Source organism: Nuphar pumila, chromosome 4, assembly GCF_984573655.1.
Source record: "Nuphar pumila chromosome 4, dmNupPumi1.hap1.1, whole genome shotgun sequence".
NCBI lineage: Eukaryota > Viridiplantae > Streptophyta > Magnoliopsida > Nymphaeales > Nymphaeaceae > Nuphar > Nuphar pumila.
The window spans coordinates 137,482,514-137,507,369 of record NC_143252.1 but is presented as its reverse complement, the minus strand read 5'-3'; the positions used below and the strand labels follow the sequence as shown (position 1 = coordinate 137,507,369).

General features: G+C 36.2%; 1 protein-coding gene across 2 annotated transcripts in view; it reads left to right on the top strand.

Moving 5' to 3' along the window:
• The window catches only part of LOC149841230 (uncharacterized), a 38,915-nt gene extending 25,659 nt beyond the window's left edge, over window positions 1-13,256 (top strand). For both annotated transcript variants that reach the window (XM_090004719.1, XM_090004718.1), the window contains 5 exons: window positions 6,853-6,913; window positions 7,013-7,383; window positions 8,447-10,157; window positions 12,261-12,787; window positions 12,929-13,256. In XM_090004719.1, the coding sequence (XP_089860845.1) occupies window positions 6,853-6,913; window positions 7,013-7,383; window positions 8,447-10,157; window positions 12,261-12,519 (2,402 nt within the window). In that variant the 3' untranslated portion in view covers window positions 12,520-12,787; window positions 12,929-13,256. The remainder of the gene's footprint in view (window positions 1-6,852; window positions 6,914-7,012; window positions 7,384-8,446; window positions 10,158-12,260; window positions 12,788-12,928) is intronic.
• The last annotated feature ends 11,600 nt before the right edge of the window (window positions 13,257-24,856 follow it).

Below are 24,856 nucleotides of genomic sequence, written 5' to 3'. Positions count from 1 at the left end.
GTATGAAGAAAGTGAATTATTACAGTGTATGAAGAAAGTGCCCAAAAGTGAATTATTCCTGTATGAAGAAAGTGTACAGAATGCCTTCACAACTCATCACCTGTCCCCTAATGGGCACAACTTTGACCGAGTCTTATATATATATATATATATATATATATATATATATATATTTTATTTTATTTTTAATATATATATAGCCGAGTCCCCGTGTCCAAAATTTTTGAAATTGCGCCGCACCCGTGTCGCACCCGCACCCGCACCCGTACCCGCACCCGCACCCATGTGACATAGGTTGTAAGTAGGTTTATAAAGTCAAAACAAAAGGAGATGGATATTTAAAAATATATAAGGCAAGACTAGTGGATAAAGGATATGCTTAGGAGTATGGGATAAATTATGAGGAGACCTTTGCTCCCGTATGACTAGTGTTAAAACTTATTGCCTTAGCATCCATTAAAAGGTGGCCTATCTATCAACTTGATATCAAAAATGTTTTTTTTAATGGTGACTTGAATGAGAAAGTGTACATGGATCCTCCTCCCAATCTTCAGATCGAGAGAGGAAAGGTTCTTCAGATAAAAAAAATCTTTGTAGGGGCTTAAACAAGCCCCAAAGGCTTTGTACGATAGGTTTAGCAAAGGTACGCTAAACTTGGGTTACAAATCATATTATACTGACACTGCTCTTTTTGTCAAAGATACAAGTACTAACATTGTTATTCTTTTAGTATACGTTGATGATATGATCATTACAGAGAATGACAAAAAGGCAGTTGGTGAAATTAAAAATATTTTTAAAAATCATTTTGATATGTCTGACCTTGGTTTTTTAAGATATTTTTTAGGTATTGAAGTAACTTATTCACCTAGAGGATATATCATATCTCAAATGAACTTGACTATAAATATTGTTGTTAAATCTAAATTTTTTTATAATAAGAAGGTTGATATGAATGCTTTGAACCTCACTGAGGACATGACATTGGATAAAAATGATTGGAGGAGAAGGATTCATGTGGAAGACCCAGAATGATTTTCTTTGTTGGTTCATATCGCCGACCTCAATTGTTTTGGGATGAAGGCGTAGTTGTTGTTGTTGTTGTAAGAAGGTTGATATGCCGAAAGTTATAAATGTAAAACTAAAATTGGAGGAAGAAACTCCTCTTGAAGATCAAACTCCATACTGGTAACTGATTGAATCCTTGACCTACTTATCCATCATAAGACCAAACATTGCTCAAGTGGTACCATATGAGTGTTGTTTTGTGAATTATCAGATATATTAAGAATTCTATAACCAAAAGGTTATTTCTATCCTCTTATTCTTTAAATTTAATTGTTTATACTGATACAGATTTGGGAGGTAACCCTAATGATAGAGTCTTACTGGTTTATAGTTTATGTGTGTTGCTAGGAGACTATTATATCTTGGAGGTGCAAGAAGTAGCACAAAAAAATCTGTCATCCATCGAAGCTGAATATCGAGCCATGATAACAACAATGATAGAGATTATCTGGTTAAAGCGTCTTCTCAAAGATATGGACTTAGTCATCCCTGGGCTAACGAAAATGTGTTGTGATAATAAGAGTGTTGTCTATATTGCAAGTAACCACACCTTCTACGAACGAACCAAGCATATAGAGTTGCATTGTTACTACGTCCAAGAGAAATTTTTGCAAGAAACTATTGAATTGCCTTATGTGACTTCAAAATGTCAGCTGGTAGATTTCTTTTGGCGGTCACACAGTAAGTTTGAGGAGTGTTAAAGTGTGTCCTTGAATATACATATATATTCAGTTTTATTTAAACTGAAATACTTGTTAAGGGTATTTCAGTTACTTTCCATTGTAATAGGTGTCAGTCTTTTAGGGACTGACCTGTTTTTTTCTTTTTTGCATTTTCATTTTTGTATTTTCTTTTTTGCAAGAAAATATATTAGTTAAAAGAGGTCGGGGTAGGCCTAGGAAGACATGGATGGAGGTGATAGGAAAGGATATGAATGCTTTGAACCTCACCGAGGACATGGCATTGGATAGAAATGATTGGAGGAGAAGGATTCATGTGGAAGACCCAGAATGATTTTCTTTTTTGGTTCATATCGCCGACCCCAATTGTTTTGGGATGAAGGCGTAGTTGTTGTTGTTGTTTGTTGTAGCTGTTGGGCTGGTCCAACGACTAGTTGGACCAGTCCTGGTCCCAACGGCTATAAATATAGCAGTTGGGGCTTGGTCCAACGAGTAGTTGGATCAACCCCTTTGTGTCCTCAAGTGCCTATTTAAAGTCCTTCTGCCTTGTATTTGTGTAATGCTTTCTTAAGCATTTTCTAAGTGAAGGACCATATTTTTTATGATTTGTGCTTGCCATAGTGGCTTTTGTTGTGTTGTTATGGTTGTGCTTCGCTTGATTTTATTGTTGCTTGGTGGACTAAGTGCTTGTGCACTCTTTTGTTTGTTGTTTATTCTTATTGGATTGTCCATTGTACTTTCGCTCTTTTGTTTACAATTTAGTGGTGACCAAGTATTTTAACTTCCACTTAAATACCCTTGACTTCTATCTGGAGATGTAATAGTTTCAGTCGGTAGGTTACAGCAGTTCTCTAAATTTGGTGAGTTCCAGTAGTAGCAACAAAGTAATTCTTCATTGAATTAGATTTGCTTAAACACATGTTTCTAGACCTTAATGACAACAAGTTTGGAGTAACCAGCCTTTGTGATATGAGTGAAAATAACTGAAGAAAACCCGGTTACTTTCTTGAGATATCATAGCAAAGAGTGGAACATTGTAGTAAAACTAAGTTGGATAAATTTTCTATTGGAGTTATAACTATTTGTTCATCCTAAATTGCAAGCAAGCTTGGTGCAATTTCCTTTTTTCCTTTGGACCAACTCATTAGTGTTCTTCAGCCTTGAAGCTACCTTCACTGCTTTCTTCAGCTAGATGAAAAGATCCATTGAACTATTAATCTGCAATATGTAGTCAAATGATTCATCAGCCTTTTTCTGGACATTTCCAACTTTCTTTATTAAAAATTCATGCTAAGATGCGTTTTATTTTGTTTCACACCTAAATTGATTGTTCCATTTAATGAATCTCTTATGGTAATTTCTCATTGCTGTCAATGTTTAATGGTTGAGTGGAGATACAATCAACACATCAAACTTCTTAGTGAATGTGAATCTACCAGTGCAAAGTAAGTGGTGTATGTGTGTGTGGCTATGTAACACGGACTCTTCTAAAAGGTCAACATGTGTGTCACACCTGCATCTGTGTAGATGCAACACTTGGATATGACTTCTCCAGTGTCAGGTGAGGTCAACTGTGCTGGGATCCATTTCTGTCCAAGACTAGACTCAGTTAACCCTAACGAGTCCAGTTTTCTCTCTCTCTCTCTCTCTCTCTCTCTCTCTCTCTCTATATATATATATATATATATATATATATATATATATATATATATATATATATATATATATATTTGGTGCTATTGAAGACACCAAATCATATGAAACTATTAAGCTGAAAATCGTAGATTTTAGATTTTTTTTATAAATTAAATCTTAAGGATGTGATCTACAATGTTTGTAGGCTGGCGGTAGGCTAGAAAAGTGTTAGGCAGCTATCACCATAGTTGGCAAACCTGTGACTCGAGCTCGGATCGCCCGAGCCTTGACTTGCGGGTCAGTGGGTCGACCTGGTAACTCGGACGGGTTAGGACCTAAATTTTTTTAGTGTCTTTTTAAATAATAATTTAAATATTGAATATAACATTATGTTTTCTACAATGTGAATGCAAATAATCAAACTCAAAGCAGCAAATAATTTAGCAGTATGCTGTATGCACACAAAGACACAAAATTGCACAAACATCCCCAGTCGTGCAAAACTGCAAACTTGCATAGTGCATACTTAATAATTACAAAGAATAGAGAGACAAAAGACACCTAAATGTGGGGTTTATTATTGTATTTGTTGTCCACACTCCACACAATCACCCAAAGCGTGCATCACGCACACTACGATATAGGAAAACCCCCAACAATATGAAAAAAAGTGTTGCATCATGCATCGCTTCTCAGAGGCTCACCTTGGAGAGAGAGAGAGAGAGAGAGAGCTTAATTGTCGACGACACTGGTGGTTGTCAGAGGTTGGCAGCGATCGTCGACAGAGAGAGGGTTGCCGAAAAATGGAGGGGAGTGGAAGAGGGTTCCTCTCCAGAAAATGGGGGAGGAGAAGAACCGATGATGCAACTTTTCTTGAAGGTATTTTTTAAAAGAGTTTTTTCGATAAAAACTGTCAGTGTAAACCGTGCATCACATTCTAAATTAACCAGTTCACACTAGTGGTGAAGTCCGGATCGAACTCAAGGAATAAATTTATAACTTTATATTCTCCACAGAACAATCTTTATTGCTTTGAATAAAATATAAATAAAATGGACTACCTTATTACAAAGGTTCAAGCAAAAATAAAATTATTACAACCCAATAAATTAAATGGCCTGAGGCCCTAAAAAAAATAAAATAAAGAAAAGTAAAAATTTGCAGGGATCTATCCTTCACAATCTAGCTTCCTTTGTCCGCATGTGCACGGCCCTCGCTATCGCGTTCTAGTCAACAACCTTGTACCTACCTGCAAAACACAAAACCATAAAACAAATGAGAACTAGACTACCTACTCTAGTCAATGTTAGTTACCTGAAATAACGATTAAATAAAAAATCTAGATATATCTAATTCTAAAGAAAAGGAAAATCTAGACTAACAAAAATAAATAAATTTAACTAAGTTATATCTATAACTAGATTGCTGAAAAGGAAGGCTAACCAATTGATGCACACGGCCCAGCTCAGCCATGCCCCTTAAAGAATAATACACACTTCAAAGGTCAGATCAAGACATGCAGTTGACAGTCGGCTGCCAGTCCAAATCGGGACCTGGTCTGCTGACTGATTAGGCTAGACGCTGATCAGGTCTGATCAACGTTTAGCTGACAGGCCGAATATGTATATAAAAGAATATGCAGATTCAGCAGTCTGTTCAAGTTGGCTTGGCTGGCAGCAGGCAGGGATAAAAAAACTGCAGACCAAGTCTGCGCTGCTGCTACTGCTACTGCTGGCCGATAAGATCTAACACCAAAATATCACACTGATCTGGCCCGAAAATCAGCAGATCGAATCTACACCACTGCAGCTCGGCTACTCGATCAGGCCTGGATTTAAAAAAAGAATGCAGACTTGATCTGTGTGCCTGCTGGCCGAACAAATTCAACGCAATAATATCACGACAGGCTTGATCTGTTTGCCTGCTGGCCGAGCAAACTGATCTGCGCTGGGTTAACCAGATCGTAGATCAGCTCGTGGTCTAAAGACAGATCTGACCTGATTTGATCTGATCAGATCGGGTAGGCCAAGTATAGACAGTTTGGGTCTGCACTGGCAGGCCTGGGCTCGGTAAAGCACATGGTCAACGTTGCTGCGTTGGCTGAGTCTGGTCTGCCTGATCAAAAACCGATTAGGCTATACCAGAGTCTGATTAATAACGTCCAATCAGATCTGTCGATTATGACAGGTCTGATAAAAATTTATGATTAGACTTAGCAGATTGCGCTGCGCCAAATCTGATGCAGATCTGATCAGCAAAACTGATCTGAACTAGCGTATTCCTTTTCAACAATAACTATGAACGAAAAACTAACTGTTATGCAAAAAATACTCGAATAAAAAAGGGATTAATCTATGCAACAGATTATGCTAAATAAAAAGTAAAGAGAAGGGGGAGAAGAAGGGGTTCACCTCCGATGGATTGGAGAGAACAGAGCGGTCTTCTCACGATGATTGCACACATCATGTAGCACCTCCGATGGAAAAGAAGAAAACTTCCAGCCGGAGAGGAAAAGGAAGAGAAAGGAAGAAGAAAAGGAGAGGAGAAAGAAGAAAGGGAGGAGAGAGGGGGCCGGCTGAGAGAAAGAGAGAGAGAGAGGGGCGTGAACTCCAACGAGGGAAAGACAGTCCCCCTCTAACCTAAAACAATTATTTATAATGTTAAGTTAGGTTTAAGGGACTGTTTTAGAACTTTTTCTAAAAGAGTTCTAATTTTCAATAATTTCACAAAACCTCTTCTTTCAAATTTTTTTTAAAAGCTTGTTAATGAAAACTAAACTTTTCTAAAAAACTCAAGTGGGTCCAAACTTGTTTATTTTTTTCTGTAATTGAGAACAAAAGCTATCCTGCAGGACAATGTACAAATATCAGTTGAACATGGGTTTTTAATGCTAATTTCGCACAAAATCATGCATACAAAATGTATAAAATTATGCATAAATTATGCATGATCAGTCGACTCAGTTGACCCCTTTTTATACATTAAAACCAATTCATCTTGGAACGAACCGGTACGAATACCGGTTCGACCCTGTGAATCGGCTCGGAACCGGTTGATCGTGTATCAGTCCTGAATCGTTTGATTCAGGACTGTCTGTCTTGGCAAGTTGTCAAGTCCGGCCATTCCTAGCTGATTCACACCCGAACCTGGCTAAAATGGGTTTGGGATGGATCGGTGGCCCAGCTACTAGGCGATCCGATCCGACTCAGACGATTCCTAAGTCGGATTGCCAGGTTTGCCAACTATGGCTACCACCTACTATATATATATATATATCCGTCCCCACACCCAAGTTTTTTGAAACTATTGTGTCACACCCTCACTTATGTGACAAAGGTGTGGGTGGGGGTGGGACTAGTTGATAGACTAGCTTTTCTGAATATGTTTTAGTTAATTGAGTGGTGGTATAGTTTTATTCTTGCTTAGTTATGCTGTAAACGTGGAATTAATAATCGTGTGTTTCCAACAGTTTGCAGGCTGGAAGGTTTTGTCTCTAATCGGGAGCAGTCATATGAAGACCCAATTGAAGAGTAAGTCATGATTTTTCTGTTAAATACTTGAACTCTGTAAACAGATATCTTAGCTCCTGTTAAAAATTGAATTATCTTATATCCGGACCTACTTTCCAGGTTACTTTATGCTGTTTTCGTTGTTGCAAATGAAAATGCTACTGTTGCTGAATTGGCTACAACATTACAAACTGATCTTTCTCAGCTGCAAGCTGCTGCATCTTTCGCTTGCCGACTTGGCTGGGCTGTAAAAGTAATTGACCCAGCTTCTGTTCTTCAAGAGTCAAGTTTACCTGTTTCTATTGAAAGTGATGAAGATGATGGTTCTCATGCCAGTGTCAGTTCTGCAAACCAGTCTGGTGATGGAAATAGTGTACCTCAAGGAAATGGAGGGGTGGAAAATGAAAAGGCAATTTCTGGGCCTGCACGTGTTGCTTTTGTTGTTGATGCTAACATAACATCTTATTTGATGATGGGTTCAGTTTCCCCAGGTGTGGTTCCTCAAGCTTCTGTTCAAAATATTATCTCTGTTCCTTTTTCCTCCTTTCACATTGTTCAGTCAAGCATCCAAATCAGCAGCCTTTGTTACAATTGCCCCAGGCGTGGAAAGGGTGTGATATTTAATCTGTGTATATGCTGTTGAAGATTGATATGTGCAATGGACTTGCTATCAAATTGTCTACCTGCAGTACTGTATTTTAGTTCATTACAACTGTTGCAAATCATGTTATTGGTTGACATTTGTTTAATTTTTCGGCTTTATTAATCATAATACTAGTTGATATATTTTCAGTACCAGCATAGGTTTGGCAAAGTCAGTTGTTCCATGAGTTTCCCTTGCTCTATTTGTTTGCCTCTAATATTTTCTATGCTGTATTGTTCATCATCGAAAGTCGGCTGTGTGATTGATAGACGAATCAAAGGTGGGCATTTCATAGTTTTGTTGTTATCCTTGATTATTCTTGGTTGAAGACAATAGTTATTCTAGGCTCTCTTTTTTCCTTTTTTGTTCATAATTGCATGGCACTGCATCTTGAGAACATAGGTTTTTGCTTGAGACATGTCATTGATTGACCCACGGTTAGTGGGTTCTCCATATTTTGGAATGTAACCTGCAGAGCATGCAATAGCAAATACCCCTAGTGTACAGTGGTGGTTTCTTCAAACGATCCTACCCTAGTATACTATGTCATCATATGGTACACTTTCTTGTCGGGTTCAACCATTAAAAGAAAAAGAAATTATATGAGCATGTTTTTGTATTGTTTACTTTATACAGTTTCAAGGTGGGGATCCATAAACCTCAAAAAGTGGGTTGCTTGAAATGATTAGCTTAATACACTTGTCCTGTCACTTTATTTTTAGTTGCACAATTACACTAGTTATTCTTCTCTATGAATTTCCTTTTGGTAATACTGTATCTATACCGCCAATCCCATCGTCACAACTCCTCACCCCTTCTTTATTTTTAATGATAAAGTTCGTCAGTGTGAGTGTCATTGACTTGGTAAAGATATAATACATCAACGGCTTAGTAAAAATATTGTCATGCAGGCTTGAAATCTCATGCTGTAACACTCTATGAAGCTGGAAAGCTTGATGATGCTAGCATTGCAGATCTCTGTAAAGACCTTACAACATTAGAAGGAGCTAAATTTGAGGGCGAACTGCAGGAATTTGCCAATCATGCGTTAAGTCTACGATATATACTGCAGTGCCTTAAATCTGGAGTAGCTATGGATGCCACAGTGGATGAAGCAGATGACAGAAGGGAAATTTCTTCAGCATGTGATAACAATACCTCTTCTCTTGAAGATGCAATATATATTTCAATGGAAGCTCACACAGCTCCTGATGATAATGTTTTGGATGTAGCTAAACATGAAAGTCTCAGGGATGGAACTGAATATGCTGAATCTATTGGCACTGGCAACACCATTGAGAAATTGGGTTCAGAATATATTACGACATACAACATTGATGAAAGTGAAGACAAGCTTGTGAATGATGAGAAAAGTGAAGATAAGCTTGTGAATGATGAGAAAAGTGAAGATAATCTTGTGAATGATGAGAAAAAAATGTCTGCTGACATTTCCAATTTTGGAAATAACATCCCCAAAAAGAAGCGTAGAAATCGTGTAGATGTTCTTCGTTGTGAAAGTTTGGCAGGCCTGCCATCTGCAACACTAGACCGACTGTTTAACCGTGACTACGATATCATTGTATCAATGGTTCCTCTCCCTTATTCATCAGTTTTGCCTGGTTCTGCAGGTCCTATCCACTTTGGTCCACCCTCGTACTCTTCTATGACTCCATGGATGAAACTGGTTCTGTACTCTTCTGCAGGTAATGGACCTTTATCAGTTGTGTTAATGAAAGGACAACGTCTGAGACTGCTTCCTGCACCCTTAGCAGGATGTGCAAAAGCATTAATATGGAGTTGGGATGGATCTACAACTGGAGGTTTAGGAGGAAAGTTCGAGGGGAACTTGGTCAATGGAAACATACTACTGCATTGCTTAAACGCACTCATGAAATACTCAGCTGTACTTGTACAACCTCTGAATAAGTATGATCTTAACGAGTCTAAAAAACCTGTTACAAAAGATATTGCTTTGCCCTTGAAGAATGGTTCAATTCCTTATATTGGTAAGGAAACCGGGCTAGATGTTGGAGAAAGTGCAAAGTTGGAGCAGCTACTGAATGATCTGTCACACAAGATTAAATTATGTACAATTGGTTACATTCGCTTGATTAAGCTTTGCAAAGTGAAAGTTCAGCATCAGCAACCAGATAATGATGACTATGAATGGGTTCCTTTGAGCATTGAATTTGGGATTCCACTTTTCAACCCCAAATTATGTAGCACTATTTGTCAAAGGATTGCTTCCTCAGACTTACTTCAGTCGGAATCTCTTTCAGAACATTATGAAGCTATGCATGTTCTGAGAAAAAGGTTACATGATACTTGCTCTGAGTATCATTCAACTGGTTCTGTTGCAAGGCTACTGTGCCAAAGAGAACAAGAAAGTGATTCCTCTCGTCAACTATTAAACTCAGCAGGAAGAAATTCCTCTCGCCAACTATTAAACTCAGCAGGAAGAAGTTCCTCTCGCCAACTATTAAATTATGCGAGTGGAAGGTGGAATCTACTATTGGAGTCGTCAGTTCCAATAATAGGAACACCTGAACATCAGAGGCTCAAACTCTTGAATCGACAACGTGGTCGTTGTGAAATTTTGATCTTCGATGGGACCATTCTCAGGTATTTTGTTGACCAGCTATTGCTTTTTCTCAAAGATTTGGTTAGACAAGTCTCTGAAACATTGTAGTCCTGTCCTTTATATCTTAAATTTCTTTAGATTTTTAATTTTCTTTTCTGCATACATCTCTCTTCCGGGTTTTTGCATGTTAAATGGCTGAGTACGTGATATGAATGTTTAAAACACTGAAAGTTCCTAAGGTCAAGTAGGTTGTTTGTTACATTTATGCAGTTCATGCATCTTTTGTATAAATTCTGACACGAACTTTAAACTCTGTGAAAATCATAGTATATTCCTAAGCCACAAAATACTAAATGTTTTGAGCTTCGCTAAGCCACTTGATGCTTCATTGGCTTGTGGCACAGACTGGACAACTGTTTAGGCCAAGAAAGTATTTTGCATGCTCCTGTAATTAAGAGTAAATGGCTTCATTAAATGAGCACACTTTATGGAAATCACCAACAAATATAAGACAATATTTCTTAGTAGTTACTATTGAATGGCTGATACTAAAAAGACTTTATAACTGTATACAAATAAAGAGAAGAATGTTCTTGTGCAACAAACAGTTACAAGTCTTGAAATAGAGCCTTCCTGTGTAGCTGAAGATTATTCCAAAGAGGGTCTATTAAAATCTTTTGTGTGGATCTCTGTATGGAGAGAGCTACTGAGTGTATCTTTGGTTGCATACTTGGTGATTTACCGACTAAAATATTTTGGCTCCCAAAAGATCACAATGTGCTGCTATAGAAGATAGAGTGACCAAGCAGATTTAACCATGTACAGCCAGATATCTCTCATCGGTTGTCAGTCACTGTGGTTGAACATGCATTAACCAGTATTTGTCATGCCATTTAGTTTTCAAGGTGCCTATGAAGACCAAAATTTATATCTAAGTTGATGAGATCCTTTTTGTGAAAGGTGTTGATAAATATTAAGGCCGCCAGCTTGGCATACTCAAACTAGTTGCTAGCCAACTGAAATGGGGTCTGGGCGTTAGGAGATTAGGGCCAATGCTGGCTAAATAGTGGTGGTCTTTAGTTGCTGAGGACAAACCTTGGATTGAATTCATTAGAGAAAGCTCATCTCTTTGCAGATTCTTGCTAAAATCTGGTCGAGCATGCCTTCCAAAGAAACCTATTTGGAGTTTAGGACCTTTCCTTGGAGCCAAAACCTTTGCTTTGAGTAAATAACTCAAATAATCTTAAGATGAAGGTATGCATCTGGCCGGTCGTTGCATCATGCACTGCCGAAAGAAGGAACTATCTGCACTCCTCTTATGTTTGTGGGATCCTTGGAAAATCTTTTTAGACTGGTTTGGTTTTGATGTTCATGTTCTGAGTCAGAATTCTGTGCTGGTGATCTTATGCACGGCTCCTCATCTATCTGCAAGTCTAAAAGATGGAAGCTCATTTCAAAGTGGCAGTTATTATCAAACTTGATGGTTTGCTTGGCTAAAGAAGACGATAAAATCTTTAAAGACCAATTCATTAACCTACTCGTAGCACTATCAAGTACAATTTGCATGCAAAATGACTCAATTCTGATTTATCTTGGATTGGTCTGACCAGAATTGGTTCCAACTTTATCTTTGTCTGATGTAATTTGGTTTCAAATCAGTCATCACCCATTCCCTCTCTAAAAATTTTCATCTTTGATGAAAAAAGGGAAATTCAAGAAAACAATCTAGTGAGAAAAGCTAAAGAAAAAGAAAACCTTACATAAATTATCCATGTCAAAGAAAACCTTACAGAAATTATCCATGTCTTACGCCTTGAGGTATAAGCTGTTTTAATCTCGTAAGTTTTGAATTCCAGGATGTACCTATCAATTAAACTTCATATGGAGAATATCATCAATATCCAAGATTAACACAAAGTTGATGCAGGCATGCACATCCTTTCTATCTCTCTGCCTATACATACAGTTTTATTAAGATGTGCATGTTCCGCTTCTAATTCTGCATAAGGTTAATGCACCAAATAATGTAGCAAAACACTTGCTAGGCTTTTGGGATATTGCCCACGGATTTCTTTATCTTTTGTTGTGTATCATCATTTTCAATAAACTCCCTCTATTGGTCCTCATATTTGTATCACTTGCAGATCATATACCCTCGCTCCTGTGAATGAGGCTTCTAGTTATGACTCCACATCACATGAATTGCAATCGTCAGGCACAAAGCAAGAACTTCCAGATGATGCTGACAGCAAAGATGTGCCCTTACCTGGTGTAAATCTGCTGTTTGATGGGTCTCAATTGAGCCCATTTGACATAGGTGCTTGCCTGCAGACACGACAACTGGTTTCTTTAATAGCAGAGGCTTCCGCAGCATCTGCATCTATGTTGCAGAAGACAAGGTAGCTCATTGTGAACCGTTGCTCATTGTGCTTGTGTAAAGAATGTCTGCTAGGGAGAAGATTATCAGCCACTTGACCATGATTGCAATGGTGGAAGCAAGCTTTCATGCTGTGGCAGCTTCGCCTACAATGGAATCCCTTTTTATCCTCTTCAGTAGACTCCATGGTCAGGCGAGGCTGAGTATGCATCTGGATATTTGGCTGCTTTCCTGTTATACTTTCATTCAGCAGATATCATTATGGCTCGTCATCTGAAACGGCCAAAGATTCTGGTAATTCATTTCTTGTATTTATTTGTTTTTGTATAAACAAATTTCATGTCTCTTTTCTCGATGAATGAATTCCACAGATTTATGAAACGTGACTTTTTCCTCTTAGATTGTTTGTAAAGTTGATTCTGCTTCTCTTTGCAGGCTGGGTTACATGTGCAATTCGGTGTCACTGGCGGAGGTACCCTGGTGTATCTTATTCTTTTCAGCTGTGTGTTCGCTGTCATATTGTGTCACCCCACCTTCAACGGAGTTCTCATGTTGAGCAAATTGACATTATAAAAAAGTTAAATAAATTGCCAAAAAGACAAAAGACAGACCAATATTTTCTAGTGAACTTTTCTTTATTGCCAGTAACCTTGCCATCCTTCAAACGGTGGAACGACTTGCATCTCTCTAACCAGACTCTCCTGCTTAACCATTTTGACATAAACTTGGTCGCATTGTGATGCAAAAGATGCGGATTCTTGATAAAAACAGGTGTCATGTCTCACTGGCTCTGTGTTCATAATCCCAGAAGGAATTGCCATGCCTCACTGGGAACCATCCACCATATCATCCTTTGAATCTTCAGTCATATGGAGCATCGCTCGTGTCGGATATATCCTGTTGAGATGAGACCAGTGACCTGCCATTAATAGGTGAACCCTCTGTTGTGGATTTATGTAACTGCACCCTTTGTGGTCTTGTTTATCCGGCGTTTAACCCTTTCCACCCATTCCTTATTTTCAAACGCCAGTATGTGTGAGAGATCTGTATGTAATATCCAACTGGTAAAAATGTATAGCAGCAAGCAACCTCTTGGACCTTGACATCGCCATGAAAGGCACCTAGCAATGCTCCCCAAATTGCACCGGGCTTCCTCGCCATTTCACCAATCAATCCTGGGCCATCTCTGAGAGCATTGACCATTCATCTATGATTTTCCTGTCCAGGCACTAGTCCATGATTCCTCTTAGCGCAGTCAAAATACTCAAGCTCAATCAACCCTGCAGCTTCAAATGCTATAGAATCTGGCTGGATGCCAAATACAAAACTACTCCAATATCCATTACATTATGCATACCGAAACCAATGTATTTGTCACCATAACCAGCGCTGATTGCTGTTTGGGAGAAATCTTTTTTCTGGAGCATCAACCAGGGTTACTGAAAACTCTACTTGTATGTGAGAAGCTCGTTTTCTGGAAAACAGTTTTCGGAACATAATACTAGTGTTTTGTAAACTTGTGAACGCATGAGAAACCTGTTTCTCATCACTGGAGTGATAAATATGTTTCTCGTCATTGGAGAAACCTATTTAATTTGTTTGGGAAGCACATTTTCTGCGTTTCTCGTGTTTCACTTGAATAAGAAATCTTTTCTTTTTTATATATGAAAAAATTGAGATGTGTTTTTTTAATTTTTAATTACTTGTTTTTAAAAAGTATATATTTGTACATATTTCTAATGTTAAGAGATAAAATCGGAAAATCCCATAGTTTTAATGTAATTGCAATAATTGTACCTTATTTTATGAATTTGTTCTATAAAAACCTTAAAACCCTGTGTTGCATTTAAACACATTTTTATGATAATTTTTATTTGATAAAAAGTAACAGAACGGTACATTTATTTATATGAACTATAAAGTATAAATAACATGATTGTTTTATACTTCCTATTAATAACAGAACGGTCCAAATATCATTTTTTTTCATCCAAAACGCATGATCCAAGTATCGATTTTTAGTAAATCAATCATACAACTATGGGGTTGGAATAAAAAAAAAACATGAAAAATCCAATAGCATGTTCATTTAGCACAGTGCCCATTTAGCATGTTAAGCTGCAACTTCTCTCAAGTCTATCAATGGCTGCTCCCAACTTATCACCATAGTAGCTTGTAGCCTTCCACCTCGCAGCCAGGCGAGACAAATGAGAGCAATGGAACCGAAGACTTATGGAGGATGGGATGAGAAGGCAAAGTGTCTAAAAAACCACATTTTAGGAAACAAGTGATGAGGATATGCATGAGAAGGAATATGAACCTGCGTATCATACGAGTTTCCTTCTTAAAATAGGTTTCTAAAAGGTGAAAACTGTAAACTATATGAAGTTCCTAAATCGGACAATTTTTAAACAACTCGGCACTCAGCCGAGTAGGCGGGTTAATGCTAAGTGAAATAAGAGCTTAAGCTAAAAATGAGTTTTTAGAAAATCGTCACTCATTTGGTAACCGACTTGGACTGTCACCAAGTTGACTTGGGGAGTCTGTCAACATTGCTTCAATAAACATTTTTCTGTCTCCGATTGGCTAAAAGTTCACGTGTATTGCAGTAAGTGCAGTGCAAACGAACATTTCGGCATCCGGTCCTGATTAAGATGTAGTGCACATATGTAATAGCAAGAGGGAATACAGTATAAATGTTGTGTTTTCTTAAAAACCTTACAATTTGCCAAAATTTGCTCGATAACTAAAACCGTAAATAACCAACTTTGTTAAGAACTTTTTTACTTTTTGCATGTACGAAACTCATGAAGTTTGCGCAATATATCACTCTACTCATCGGGTATCACAAACTCTCTATCAAAAAGAGGTTCACACATCTTTTGGCAGTCCTTAAGAAGCACACAAAAAATTATATTATTTACATGGTACTTGGTACTATGTGTTAATTATAAAATCGTAAATACTTTAGTAAAATTATATATTTTATATCAAAGTCACAAAAAACCGTGTGAACATCCTTTTTTCTTTCTTTAATCATCACTTAAATGTATGTGTACTTATTTTGCAAATACTTTAAAAAATTAGCATACTTTATACCAAAGTCGTTGGAGATTGTGCAAACCCTCTTTTTCCTTTCTTTAACTATCACTTAAATGTATATTTGCACTTTGTTTTTTGTGTCCCTCAAAAAGTACATAAATATAGCTTATGTGAATATCTTTTAAACATAATTTCAAAAATAATGCAGTAAGAACACATATTTTATAAGATCATATATCTAATTATGTAGAAAAACACAAATATGTTACTAACTATGCAAATACTGCATACCTAAAATTGCAATGTTCTTTCATGTTTGTATTTTTTCTACTATAATAAATGTGACTCTTCGAGGGTATAAAAAGTGATTGTTCACATCCCAGGGCTATTTTCATATATTTTAAGGTTTTTTGTGGTCCTCAACTTTCTTGATCTTCCTAAAAAATTTGATGATTTTTCTGACAACTATTTTCGATCGCTTTTTTCAATGATTCATCGGTGAGACTTTATCATTGAGTTTTTCATATTTATCGACGATGAGTTTTCTAGTAAGCACATTCTTAACAATGAGTTTTTTCGGTAAGCACAATATTTTTGATGAGTTTTTTGATAACTCTTTTCCTTAATATTTATAAAATACTGAGAACATTGAGACTACATATTTCAATATTTTTCTATGTTGTTGCATCTTTTCTCTTGCACCTTTTTTTATCCTTTATACAAAAAATATGCTTACAATCAATACATAAAAAAATATAAGAAACTATAGCAATATTAGTTTACATTTATAAACTTTGAGTTTTATTGACACAACTGAATAGTAGTTTAACTCATTGGTTTAATGACTTGAGACTCTTGCTTATACGGTGAGACAATGAGTTAACCACACCTTAGTTTAATGTCTTGAGGGATTGTAATTTTTTTTTTCTTATATGATACAATTAAACATTGTTTAATGCTTTTTAAACATGTTTTTTAGTTGAGCTTTTCTAGAATGCTTAGTTTCTTTTAAGTTGTTTTGTACGCAATGGCATTGTTGTTGGTGTAATATTGGCAACTACAACTAATAATTTATTTTCATTGATGAATACATTTTATGTTTCTTAGTGTTGTGTATACTTTAATGTCAAAGGCTAAATTATGTGTTTTTTAGTGTATCTTAGTGTTGAGTTTCCAGAGTTTGACACAATATGGTGACTGAGAAGTTTGTATTTAAGGAGCTTACACCCACTAGTGTTTGAGCACAACAAGGATGACCAAAGAATAAAAGCTATATACAGTCTATGTACTATGATGTACATAATAAGCTTGGCATGTGGATAGAGAGGGAGTCTGTTCCATGGCTAAAATATTGATTGTCTGACATTTTACCACAAAAAATATAGGCTACGTTATCAGGCACCTTTAAAGGAGAAACATAAAACACCTAAAATGTTGGCTAAATTATAGTTAACTCCTGCTTAGTGAAAAACTGAAGCAGGATGTGCAAAAAATGATGAAGATTTTGTTGTTACAACCATGTATCTTATCCTAGAAGCATCTAAGGAGAGGGAGGTGGGGAGGACTTAAAGAACAAAAAATTTGACTCATGTGCTCATTCTAAGGTTGTTGCTAACATCAATGACCAGATAGATGAAGCTAAAAACATGGCCAGTACAGAGAATATGGATGATAGAGGGTGGAGAAAATACCTTAGCAAGGAGAATAAGAGAAGGCACCTCAGCAAGGGGAGGAGGAACCTCAACAAAGGGAGGTGGCACCTTAGCAAGGAGAATAAGAGAAGGTACATCAACAAGGGGAGGAGGAACCTCAACAAAAGGAGGAGGCACCTTAACAAGGAGAGGAGGCACCTCAACAAGGGAAGGATGAAGAGAAGAAAGTGCAAGATCTGAGGAAGAGATCGAAGTAGAGAATGTTTGGTGCTCTTGGACATGTACTTTGGTTATTTGTTATTTTATATATAAATATTTTAAAGATGTTTGCAATCATATTTTTTTTAAATTCGCTCATTTGTTAAATTGTCATATATACTATAGGAGTTGCAAGGCAAGGAGAGTGATCGTATAAGCCATATGCACCAATTCTACTAGTTTCAAGCACAACAATGATTTTTATCTCTATTGAAAGATGCAGATGACAAGCTTAATCGTATGCATTTTCAAAAATTCTTGGAGATCAAACCATGGAACATCAGTCACCTCCACATAGAGGCCTTTATATAGTTTTGAAATATACACATTCTAGTTCAAAAATATTGAGATGTCCATCACATTAGAGAACGTGACACGAATCACTGAATTTAAGTGTCATGGGGAGCTAGTGAATAGACATGGGTGAAGAAATTTGAAGCACATGTTATATTTATTTAAGAGCGATGGATGATGTGTTCATCGAAGAAATACTGAGGTTATCATGGTTGAAAAATCGCTTTGACATCAGCAAGGCGAATAAAATAAAGGAAAAACTATCGTGTATTACAGGGAAGGCCAGTACTATCTGAAAAATGATCTAAGAGCAATATTGCTCTACTTCTTTGGCACATGAGTATTCATCGATAATAATGAAAAGTTTATATATAGTTGTTATATTGAACTAGCGAGAGACTTTGATCACATCAAGCAATATACATGAGTAGTAGCTGCACTTGCACACCTCTATGCAAGTTTGAGTAGTGTAAGGATTGAAAGAATGAACATTATGTGTTGTTGAAGGTAGTTATTTATTTACTTGTACCTAAATTATTGTTTTAAACTAAAAATATTATTTCACATTTTTTATGTAATATTCTATGTGTTAATAGGTGTTAACCTTTATATGAATCTTTACAGGTTTAGATATAGGAGCACATGTCTATTTGAAGGGCTCTAAGATGTCACATTCTCCATAAAATTTTATGTGTTGCAATGTAGAGTCGGTCATGCAACGAAGAGGGAACTAATCGAAGAACGTCTGATCATCACATGACCAATGACTATTATTTAAAATTATTATGAATAATGACCAGGGCAAATATAATTACTTTTTATAATATTTCATATTTGCTTATATGTAATACAATATAGGACTAATAATGAATGAAACTTTGTTATATAAGTAAAGTGGTGCTCCTACGAAGATGCATAAGAAGCGGATAATCATGATATAGTTGTGCAAGCAAAGGTCATCGTAATGTTGAATATTTGGTTACACAAAATGAATGAAGTTTAATGTCAAATAGCTAGTTGAATAGTTTAGTAATTTGGTTATGTTCAACAACCAACTGGTTGCCCTGGTGCAGTTAACAAAACTGTTTCGTTGATAATAAATGATAGGATAAAGGATTACCACATCCTATTCCTCTCGAAATTCAAAGATTGGTGCAACGATGGCGAAGACGTCGGCTTGTCCTCCATGGTATTTGCTGGCGTTGACAAGGTTGTAACTGCTAACAATGTTCAATTTGCAAGCAGTCTTTCTGCAAAGAGGGCCATTGAGGAGGAGAAACTTGGGGTGAGGAGTCTGAAGCACTTAAGGACTACAAGTAGAGAAGATGACCAGCTGGTTCTTCCACTACTTGAAATTGAATATAAACACATAAACATGACTCGAGACATTTACAAGTACCTCAAGCACTACAATTGCTTTATTGCTTGAGACTGAAGATGGGGATTTGAACGACTATCTTCTACCATATTTTCATTTTGGTTTATAAGTATTCATCACAAACTACCTAAGATATACATAGAAGACATAAGACATTGAAATAATTCATTAAAAAAGATTAAATAAATACAAAGAAGGAATTCATCAAACAACTTCTAACAAATAAAGATTTTGCAAACCATTAGTACTCTAACATACTGTTTTTTATGCTTCATTCTGCCAGTTATTTGTGCTTCATTCAGCAAGTTTTTTGTACTTTCATAAACCATTAATACATATTTCTTTTTAAATATACAAAATTTTCAGAACAATAAACCTGAACTATTTGAAAAACAATGATGAAACTCATAATTTACATTATTTAAGTTTGATCATTCATAAAGTTTAACAAAAAACTGATGTTTTTGATGACCACTAAAGATCCTCAGCTATGATCATCAATAAGATGGTAGTGTAGTTTAATAAATAATGAGGTTATCATTAACTACTTATGTAGAAAACAAATACGCATTACTCTGATATAGTCAACCCTAGTCCCATTATATTAACATAGGAACACCAAAAAATAAATAAAGGACAAGCAAACACACATAAATCATCTACAACACACACACACACACACACACACACACACACATATATATATATATATATATATATATATATATATATATATATATATATATATATATATATTAAAAATAATAAATATAGTAAACCCTAAATAGTAAATCATGTAAAAAATATTAAATAAAATGCATGACAAGCAAACAACCACACAAAAATACACATGGGCCTAGATTATGCTCATTTCTATAAAAAATATATCAAAATAAAAATAAAATATATTGTATGAAACTCACCTTTCAACCTACAAGGATGCCATGACCTCATCGAAATGCAATGATAAAGTGTCATCAATACAACAACAACAACAACTACGTCGTTATCCTAAAACAATTGGGGTCGGCGATATGAACCAAAAAAGAAAATCATTCTGGGTCCTCCACATGAATCCTTCTCCTCCAATCATTTTTATCCAATGTCATGTCCTCAGTGAGGTTCAAAGCATTCATATCCTTTCCTATCATCTCCATCCAAGTCTTCTTAGGCCTACCTCGACCTCTTTTGACTAATATATTTTTCCATTTGTCCATCCTTTTAACTGGAGCATCATTAGGCCTTTGCCGAATATGTCCAAACCATCGTAAACAATTTTCTCTCATCTTATTTTCAATGGATGCAACGCCTACCTTCTTACGTATCTCCTCGTTTTGAATCTTAATTTATTGCATTTCCACACATCCATCGAAGCATACACATCTCAGCTACACTCATTTTTTGAATATGATGTCTCTTGGCAGCCCAGCATTCTATACCATATAATAAAGCGGGCCTAATTGTCATCCTATAAAACTTTTCCTTCAACCGCAATGGCATTCTACGATCGCACAACACTCCAGTTGCACTTTTCCATTTCATCCACTCAACCTTTATCCTATGGTTTACATCTCCATCAATTTCTCCATCATTTCGAATGATAGATCCCAAATATTTGAAACAGTCATCCACCGATATTTCTTGCTCGCCAAGCTTCACTACACTCTCATCACTACTACGTTGCTTACTAAACTGACATTTCATATATTCTGTCTTACTCTTACTCAACGTAAAACCTCTTGCTTCCAATGTATGTCTTCATATCATCAGCAAACAACATACACCACGACACATTTTCTTGAATTGATTTCGTAAGCTCATCCATCACTATAGCAAATAGGAAAGGGCTTAATGTAGATCCTTGATGTAACCCAACTGTTATAGGAAAATTGTTTGTCACCCCTCCATAAGTGTCATCAATGAATCATCAAAAAAGAGTGGCAAAAAATAATTGCCAAAAAACTCATCAATTTTTTTTTTTAGAATATCAAGCAAGTTGGGGACCACAAAGAAACTCTAAAAAATGAGAAAATAGCCAGAGTGCAAACAATCACTTTTTTATATCACGAAAAACTACAAACATAAAAGAACATTGCATTCTATAAGTACAAGATATATGAAACTTTTTAAAGGTATTTGTTAAGTTACGATCATAAGGACGTTTGCAATACTTGTTTTTGCATGCTTTGTAAAGACTGCAGGCATGCACTTAAGTGACAACTAAAGAAAGGAGAAAGGACGTTTGCATGGTTTTCTGCAACTTTGGTATAAAATATGTGATTTTACTAAGATATTTGTGATTTTATGATTAACAAAGGAGACCACATAAATAACATATTTTTTTGTGTGCTTCTTGAAGATTACAAAAAAATGATCCTAACGCAGTTGACAAGTAAACACATATAAATCAATTACAACACACACACACACACACACACACACATATATATATATATATATATATATATATATATATATATATATATTAAAAAGACCTAAATATAGTAAACCTTAAATGGTAGATCACATAAAAATTATTAAATAAAACATAGGGCAAGCAAACAACCACACACAAATATGCATGGGCCCAGATGATGCTCATTTCTACAAAAAAATGGAATGAAAATAAAATAATATTCATATATGTAGTTTGTATGAAACTCATTTTTTGACTTAAAAGGATGTCACAACCTCGTCAAAATACAATGATGAATTGTTGCCGATGAATCACCGAAAAAAAAGTGAACAAAAATAGTTGTAAAAAAAAACATCAATGTTTTTTTTTGCAAAAGATCAAGCAAGTTGGGGACCATAAAAAAACCCTATAAAATAAAAAAATAGCCCTGAAATGCAGACAATCTCTTTTTATATCATAGAAAACTGCAAAGATGAAATAACATCACATTGTATAGATACAAGATATATGCTAATTTCTTAAAGTATTTGCGAAGTTACGATCATAAGGAGGTTTGCAAAGCTTGTTTTTGCATATTTCATAATAGCACAAAAAAATAGGTATGAACATGCATTTAAGTGACGGTTAGAGAAAGAAGAAAGGATGTGCGCACCGTTTTTCATGATTTTGATATAAAATATGTGATTTTACTAAGGTATTTGTGATTTTATGATTAACAAAGAAAACTGTATAAATAACATATTTTTTGCATGCTTCTTTAAGTACAGCAAAAAAACTTCTTTTAAGTGACCTGATGAGCAAAGTGATATATCGCACAAAACTTCATGAGTTTTGTACCAGCTAAAGATAAAAAGTTTCTAACTAAGTTAATTATTTATGGGTTTGATCATCAAGCAAATTTTGATAAATTATAGTTTTTAGGGAAACACATTATTTTTACCAACAATATAGTCATTTTCCAATAAAAAAATTTGTGACATGCAAGTATGATGTTGGGTTCTGCTACCCAGACAGCTGTGCTGGACCTGACCAACGGACCTAAACTTTTTTCTAAACTCACGTGTATTTGTAGTGTCCGGACTGTACACACGTGTGCATGGTCCCATTGTCATAATATGATATAAAAGGAAGTCTGATTTACACATCATCTTTCTAATGTCGCAACGAAAATGCCATTCAAAGAGTGCAACATAATATAACTGCAGTCCAACTCAAGCTCTTATGATTGCTGGTTGGGACCATTAGGACCATCAAAGACTCGTATATGTACAGGACCATCTTTCCATTGCAGGAAGAATGCATCATTTCACGTTGTGTGAAAAGGGCAATACCATAAGGTACATGTCTGAAAGTTAGTGCACGTTGGTAGGACAGTTATGATCGGTTAGATGGACCACTGTACCAGTATGTTCCTCCTGGTGTTGGTTGGATGGACCACTGTACCAGTATGTTACTCCTGGTTGGACTGTCCCTACCAGTCATACAGCTATACCATTGGGTTTTGGACCTCCCAACACAAGGTGGCTTGCACCAGCTGCTTCTACCAGACAAGTGGAGCCCCCCCGTTGGTTGTATTTGCATATGGTTGATATGCTTTTCTTTGGAGGCCGCCTGCGTTTAGTTGGTGAAAACCACAATGCTTATACACACACGTGAAAGAATATAATCTGATAAGCTCTAATGATACTTGGATGTGCGGCTGCATGCCTCACGTCCCTTTTTTCAAATATAAAAGATGTTTGGCCGTGGTTCCTGGCCACTGCTAAATAACGTGAATGCCCAAAAAAAATTTTGTGCCATTGATCATGGGCATGATCAGCAGCGTGAATTAGTCTGATTAGCGTTGGATTTGTAGGTATATGATGATCCACTCTATATATGCTAGTTAATCTATTGTTAGTAACATGAGATGAATTCAACCTTATGAAATTGATTAAATCACATTAAAAAAGGTATTTTTGAAAAATGAAAGGGTACTTTTTGAGGTATTCAAGTTATTTTTTTGGAAAAGGTATTTGACTTTTCAATTTTGTTCAACTTCAAAGGACCTATAATGCCCAAAAAAGTAGCCTGGAATTTTAAAACATAACATTATTTTAATAGTATTTTAGTTATTTCGTAAAGGTTAAATTCATCATATATATATATATATATATATATATATATATATATATATAGAGAGAGAGAGAGAGAGAGAGAGAGTATTTGATACTTTTTTTTTACAGTGGAAGAAAAAACCCCTCGTCAATGACCGCACATTGGCTGACCTCTGGTTGGTAAAAGTCTTTGAAGTTCCTCCAGACAGCTACAGACTATAAAGCTTCGACCATGTGGTAAGGGATGCCATCTGTGAGTTTCAAACTTGTAATGTATTATCAATGATGATATTCACAAGTCGCTCTTACCAGATGACAAACCATTCATGGGGAGTATTCGGTACCTCTAATGGGTAAAGAACTCCCCAGTTGAAACTCATGGTGAGAGGTTTTGATCAAATATAACCCCATGAATGTATTCAGCGTGGTCAAAATCGTAGAAATTGAATCTTGAATGATATTTTTTTAACATAAAAATATGAATTTAAGAAGGTTGAAAATTTGGTACATTTTAAGTTTTGATTTTTCAGGCCCTACAAAATCTTATTTACATGCTGAAGTAACATGATCAGAGCACGGATTTCTAATAACCCATCTCTCTCTCTCTCTCTCTCTCTCTCTCTCTATATATATATATATATATATATATATATATATATATATATATATATATAGAGAGAGAGAGAGAGAGAGAGAGAGAGAGAGGTGCAAAAACATCAAAAAACTTAAAATATTGCAGTTTTTTACTAAAGGGTTTAGGGATGGCAGTGGACCCCGGGAAAATGGGGCCCTGCCTCGCCTCACCTCGTTTGGACCAGAGATAGAGGACATGGAACAAAAATGGAGGCAGGGATCAAGGTTAAAATCAAAACTCATGCGGGGATGGGCTTACGCTTTTCCCAACCCCGCCCCATCCTGTCCCCGGTCTCCGTTAGTAAAATAACTAAAATACCTTTAGGGATGACAGTGGATCGGAAAAACGGGGCCTCACCCCGCCTCATCCAGTTTGGACCTGAGATGGAGGATACGAAACGAGGATGGAGGTGGGGATGAAGGTTAAAATCAAAACCCATGCCAGGATGGAGGCCAGAATTTTGAGACCGGGCAAGGTAAGAGACCTTGTCCCCTGCCCTTGCCTTGGGGCACTGCCATCCTTGGCAAACTCTATTTGTTTTTTGTTTTTTTAGTCAATCTAACACCATGGATGTAATTTACAAGATCCACTTA